Below are 6,175 nucleotides of genomic sequence, written 5' to 3' on the forward strand. Positions count from 1 at the left end.
AATTAACAAATCGACAGCCACGTCAGAAACTTCCAGGACTTTAGAGGTCATGTTGAGTGAAGCCAACTCTGTGTTTGTAACCTGAATACTTTCACCAGATGGAAAACACAATCTGTTCAAAGTCCCCCAAAGGGATTTGGCAAGACAGTGAGTTCTCTCTCTCTCTCTCTCTCTCACACACACATATACATACACACATACACACACACAGTTAATAAAGCCTAGACTTTATATGTTGGTAAATGGAAGTCAGATGTGCTTTTCCAAGAGGATTGTAAAGCATATGCTTTAAAACAAAAAGATGCAGACATATTTAAGACAGCATCACTGTGTGTGCATCACGTCTCAGCTCCACTGGACTTTCCTTTCTTCCCTCCTCCACTTGGCTTTAGTGGCCGTGTGAGCAGCACAGAAAGCCAGAAGAAGCCTGAACATCAAAGTGGAGAAATCCTTTCGCGTTCCCAACAATAAACCAGCACGCCGCCTGCAGCCGCCACATGATCACAGAGAGGAAACAGTGGCCGCAAACAGCAGGCTGAAACTTTTCAACCAGCAAGGAAAACCCAAAACTTTTCAAACCCTCGAGGAAAATGTATTCAGCTCTACTCATCATTTTATATTTTCGGAGCGACTCAGTAGTGTGCGCGTCAAATGTTTCAAACTGCAGAAACTATGTCAACAAATGCACACAATGTTCCCTCTCTCTCTCTCTCTCCTTTTTTAAAACGACATACTGCCTGTCATCTCTCCGAAAGCGTTTCTCTAGTCGAGCTCTGCAAGCTCCGCAAAAAGAAAACCCCAAAAAAAGATTCGTGGCATGTTTCTACTTCCACATGAGAAGGTGAAGCGCAGCGTCGCTTCTACAGGAGGGAAAAAAACAAAATAAAGGGAACACCATCTCACCAGCTTTACAGGGATCCTTATAGTCGATCGGCTCTGATGTGGCACCGGACTCCACATCGATCGCCAATACCACGCCGAGACAGGAGAGAACACAAACATCTCGCCGCGAGATCCATTATTGTGGTGGGGGAGACGGCGGAAGGCGAGGGATAAAGGTGAAGGCAGATAGGGGCACAGAGGGAGGGAGCGAGAGAGAGAGAGAGAGAAATGGGACAAATTCATTGTATTTTTTTTAATTAATCTAAACCATTAAAATCCTTCTCATCTCATACTGCCCACCCCACCACCACCACCCCTCCCCCCGCCCCGATCAATCAGCACATCCAGTCAGATTATACATGAGATCTCAATCAAATTAATCCCATTGATTCGTGTAATGCCCTCGCTTCGATTTCTGCGGTGTCAAATGCTCCAGGACTATTCCCATCTCCTTCCAGGCCACGACATCTGCCACTGAAACCTGCACAAACATCGATACTAAGCCGACAGACACCAACACCAGCCTGTATTTAGAAGGCCAACTCGTTGTACTCCTTGCTGTGCTTATAGGACCTACTGATGAGGGACGAGAAAGCCCGGCCAATATGTAAGCCTGGAATGCATCACAATACCCTGGCACCGCCTCTTCACAGCTTGTGCTTGGTAACAAACGCTGCAATGATTTATTGCATTAAGGTGATTCCCATCGGATGACAGTGAGTATCACTTTTCAGGTTTCATTTTGGTGAGAGGAAGATCGAGAGTCATTATTTTCCATTAAAAGTCTGAAGTTTCATCAGTCACAGCTGAGATCGAGACCGAGTTTACGTCGCCACACCGCAGCGGCAATCTCATTGGCAAGATGAGAGCGGCTGCAGCTGCAAAGGGCTCACAGCGAGATACTACCTCCCCTTTACATTTCAGTCTCCATCAAGCCCATTAGCAGATTGGATTCCCCCAGCGCAATCAGCCCCGATTACTGATCTACCCCACTGTCAGTCGAACCCCCTCTAATGACTCCTCAGCCATTGGTCTTTTTTTAATGTCAACGATACACAGCATTTAAACTGATGAATAATTCATCGCCACACTGCAGGGATTCTCACCTTTGACTAAAAAAAACAACTTCTTTTGACCATTCAGACTTCATACTTGTGGTTTAGGCAGCAGACCAACACATCCTCCAGCGGTCGGGTGTGAGGAAAGAGCAGCTTTCTCAGAACAGAGTTTAAACGGGTCTGTGGATTAACAGCATCTGAAAGAGTCTTCAACTTCCTATATTCATCACAGGTGAATAGCAACATATACAACGCTGATGAATTATTTAGAAGGGGAAAAGAAGCTGTGAATAATGAAGTGACTGTTAAGCTGCTCACTATACGAGGCTAATTGGGCATCATTGCAGCCATTTAAATGAGCTCTCCCAAGCATTTCCTGTTACTTAGGCTCCAGACCCAGACTTGGTATTAATGTAATGCAACATTAGTTATTACCTAGCTCTGACGACCAACATATTGTTCCAAGTATTGCACCGAGATCGTGCCAATAGATCGGCTCCCTAATCACCTGCACCCTGCAGAGAGAAGAGTGGCAGGGGTCCTGTAATGTAAAAAAAACACCCAGTGTGAGCTCGTATGCAGCCTGCATTCCATGATAAAAGAAAAGCATCTGCTTAAGTGTTGCTTGAAGGCCCAATCATGAAGTTCAACAGACATCACTAACGCATTGGGAGAACAGGCTTACGGAGGGAGCTGTGAAATGAGGGTCATTTGTTTTGAACGGCTGCCATTCTCCGAGACTCCCATGAACAAAACCAAATAAATGAATAAAAACAAACGTCATCATTTTGTGAAAGGAGGAAATTCACACCAAAAAAAACACGTATTTTAAATGGCCATATCGCATATCAAGTGGCGAGAGGAAAAACACGGGTCACCTTGATAGAAACGACATATTCAGAGGCGGAAAGCCCCCCCCCCCCCGAGCTCGTGAATGGCCCGCCCTCACCTCACCTGAGCTGGTCACAGGAGTCTCATAGATGAAGATGGTCGTTTCGTAATTGAATGCATATGCAGACATCAGACCAGTCATGATTATCATTTCAGCGGAGCAGACAATGAGCGTGACTGCTTCTCATCTATTTTTCATTTTGAGAACGAGTGGGTCTAATCTCAGAGGCTTGTTAAGAGTCTTAAATGACTTCCTGGGATGCCGCCAAGTTTGGAGTTCTGCAAACTAAGGAATTTTCCACTGGTTAACTTCCTAAATAGATGGCATTACTTCAGTGTTATTGCATTCCATCAATGCACATTTCTATTAAGTCTGGTATAGTGATGAGTTATTTAATCCTTTGTACATGGGAACCTATTTTAGGGATTATTTTGTATTTAGCGTGGGTGAGGAGGAGTGGCAAACGCATGTTGTGACAAGAAATTAAGAATGCACTCGATGCTTTTGATATAATATGGATGAATAAATTGAATATGTCCTCCACTTGGTAAACTAGCCAACTGACCAGCCATCACAAATTGGCATCTTCTATGTCCTGACTTTCAAGAGGATAACAGGGAAGCAATTTAGTAAAAATCCTGATATCATAGAAGAGCGTTAACCAAGGACAGACATACAGAGGACGAGAAACAAATGCACTCCTCCCAGAACATTGATGCATTAGACGTTGTAAGCATTTTCCTGGGCGGAAGCGGCAACGTGACATAAAAATGCTGACCCTGAGGCCACAGAGAGCGATCAAATAGACTCAGTGCAGGGATGTGCTTGAAAAACAGGAAGAAAATAGAGTAAATCAATAATCCAAGAATTATGATCTACTAATATTTAGTCGACGTATGGTGAAAAATGTTGTCTCTGGTAACAACTGAGTGAGGCGTAAAGGGAGAGCCGAGACATCTTGGACGTTGTGCTGCTGGGTAGGAAGGAGAAAAGCAAGTGGGTGTTTGAAGAGCTGGAGACTGGGAGGGTTTAAAGAGTGGGAGTTTGTACTCCAAACCACCTGTCTGCAGACGTGTCCCGGGTAAACCATAAACACAACTGCACTCTATTCAAATGACTCTTAAAACTAGATTACTAATAGTGATAACATCCCCAAAAAAGAAGACAAACATCAATCCAGGAGTGGCGACGGACGTCCCTGATGAGGCACACACAAAGTAATGCGACCCCTTGAATCACAAACACAGCGTCATTGACCCTCGGTTAGTTTACCCTTCAGACTGAAGGAGTCATCTGAACCCCACGTCACTGTCCTTTCATCCCCATGAAAAAACAATCCGGTATGGCCACTTGAATGAGTCAAATTAAACAAAAGGAAGCAACATCTCCACTGACATAGACGTGGGACGTGGTTCATCTGCATCCTTTCCCGTCCTCGTGATGTAAAGCCACAGAATTCCTGAAGCACAATCTCCCATGCCACTTACTCTTCTCCTCCTCCTCCTCCTCTTCCTCCTCCTCAGGGGGAAGATGAAGATGGCAGACAGGTATAGGTCGCAGAGAGTTGGGGGATCGAACTGTGTTTGAATTAACAAATCGACAGCCACGTCAGAAACTTCCAGGACTTTAGAGGTCATGTTGAGTGAAGCCAACTCTGTGTTTGTAACCTGAATACTTTCACCAGATGGAAAACACAATCTGTTCAAAGTCCCCCAAAGGGATTTGGCAAGACAGTGAGTTCTCTCTCTCTCTCTCTCACACACACACATATACATACACACATACACACACACACACAGTTAATAAAGCCTAGACTTTATATGTTGGTAAATGGAAGTCAGATGTGCTTTTCCAAGAGGATTGTAAAGCATATGCTTTAAAACAAAAAGATGCAGACATATTTAAGACAGCATCACTGTGTGTGCATCACGTCTCAGCTCCACTGGACTTTCCTTTCTTCCCTCCTCCACTTGGCTTTAGTGGCCGTGTGAGCAGCACAGAAAGCCAGAAGAAGCCTGAACATCAAAGTGGAGAAATCCTTTCGCGTTCCCAACAATAAACCAGCACGCCGCCTGCAGCCGCCACATGATCACAGAGAGGAAACAGTGGCCGCAAACAGCAGGCTGAAACTTTTCAACCAGCAAGGAAAACCCAAAACTTTTCAAACCCTCGAGGAAAATGTATTCAGCTCTACTCATCATTTTATATTTTCGGAGCGACTCAGTAGTGTGCGCGTCAAATGTTTCAAACTGCAGAAACTATGTCAACAAATGCACACAATGTTCCCTCTCTCTCTCTCTCCTTTTTTAAAACGACATACTGCCTGTCATCTCTCCGAAAGCGTTTCTCTAGTCGAGCTCTGCAAGCTCCGCAAAAAGAAAACCCCAAAAAAGATTCGTGGCATGTTTCTACTTCCACATGAGAAGGTGAAGCGCAGCGTCGCTTCTACAGGAGGGAAAAAAACAAAATAAAGGGAACACCATCTCACCAGCTTTACAGGGATCCTTATAGTCGATCGGCTCTGATGTGGCACCGGACTCCACATCGATCGCCAATACCACGCCGAGACAGGAGAGAACACACAAACATCTCGCCGCGAGATCCATTATTGTGGTGGGGGAGACGGCGGAAGGCGAGGGATAAAGGTGAAGGCAGATAGGGGCACAGAGGGAGGGAGCGAGAGAGAGAGAGAGAGAGAAATGGGAGGTTTTTTTGGGGGGAAACGAGATCCCTCCTGGGGGCGGGTTTCTAATCCAGCCTCTCCCCGGTGTGTTCTTGCTCCGGGCCCGGTGGTTCGGTGGTTTCTCTCCTGCAGCCGGAGCCTGGAGCCTGGGAGGAGCGCAGAGGGAGAGCCTGAGGAACTTTGATGACCTGGCAGCTCCAGGGGAGGAGGAGATGCCTCATCACGCGGTGATGCCCGTGTGCGCTCGCATCGCTCCCCAGTCGGTCCATCAGGGGTCTCTGAAGAGCAGACATGGGACTATAATGTGTGTCATTCTTATCTCTTTGTGAAGAGGGATTGTTGGTGATAGTTTCCCATCCGCTGTCTCCACAGTCGTGTTTATAACCTTCATTCAATAGTGAATTGACCAAAGTAAAGATTATAGCATCATTTGTTTCTAGAGCTTGTTGAAAAATTGGGTTCAATTTCAAAAATCTTGTCTCTAAACAGACGCGCACACAAACAACCCGAGTGAGCCTGGATATAAGCGTCCACCGAGCCAATGTAAGTGATGAGAGCGCCACCTGTTGGCGATTGATGGTGCAATCCACGAAGAGATTGTAAATCAAATGTAAATCAAAGTATCGGCCAACCAGACAGCTGCATATCATCATGGTAGTA

The 6,175-nt window shown here is 45.7% G+C and overlaps 1 protein-coding gene across 1 annotated transcript in view; it reads right to left on the reverse strand.

Annotated features, from left to right (window-relative positions):
* bmp1a (bone morphogenetic protein 1a) overlaps positions 1-1,019 on the reverse strand; it is a 31,480-nt gene extending 30,461 nt beyond the window's left edge. Inside the window, 2 exon segments of the mRNA XM_056418564.1 lie at positions 904-995; positions 997-1,019. Coding sequence (XP_056274539.1) covers positions 904-995; positions 997-1,019 — 115 coding nt within the window.
* Between the last annotated feature and the right edge of the window lie 5,156 nt (positions 1,020-6,175).

This window comes from Pseudoliparis swirei, chromosome 7 (genome assembly GCF_029220125.1).
Source record: "Pseudoliparis swirei isolate HS2019 ecotype Mariana Trench chromosome 7, NWPU_hadal_v1, whole genome shotgun sequence".
Lineage (NCBI taxonomy): Eukaryota > Metazoa > Chordata > Actinopteri > Perciformes > Liparidae > Pseudoliparis > Pseudoliparis swirei.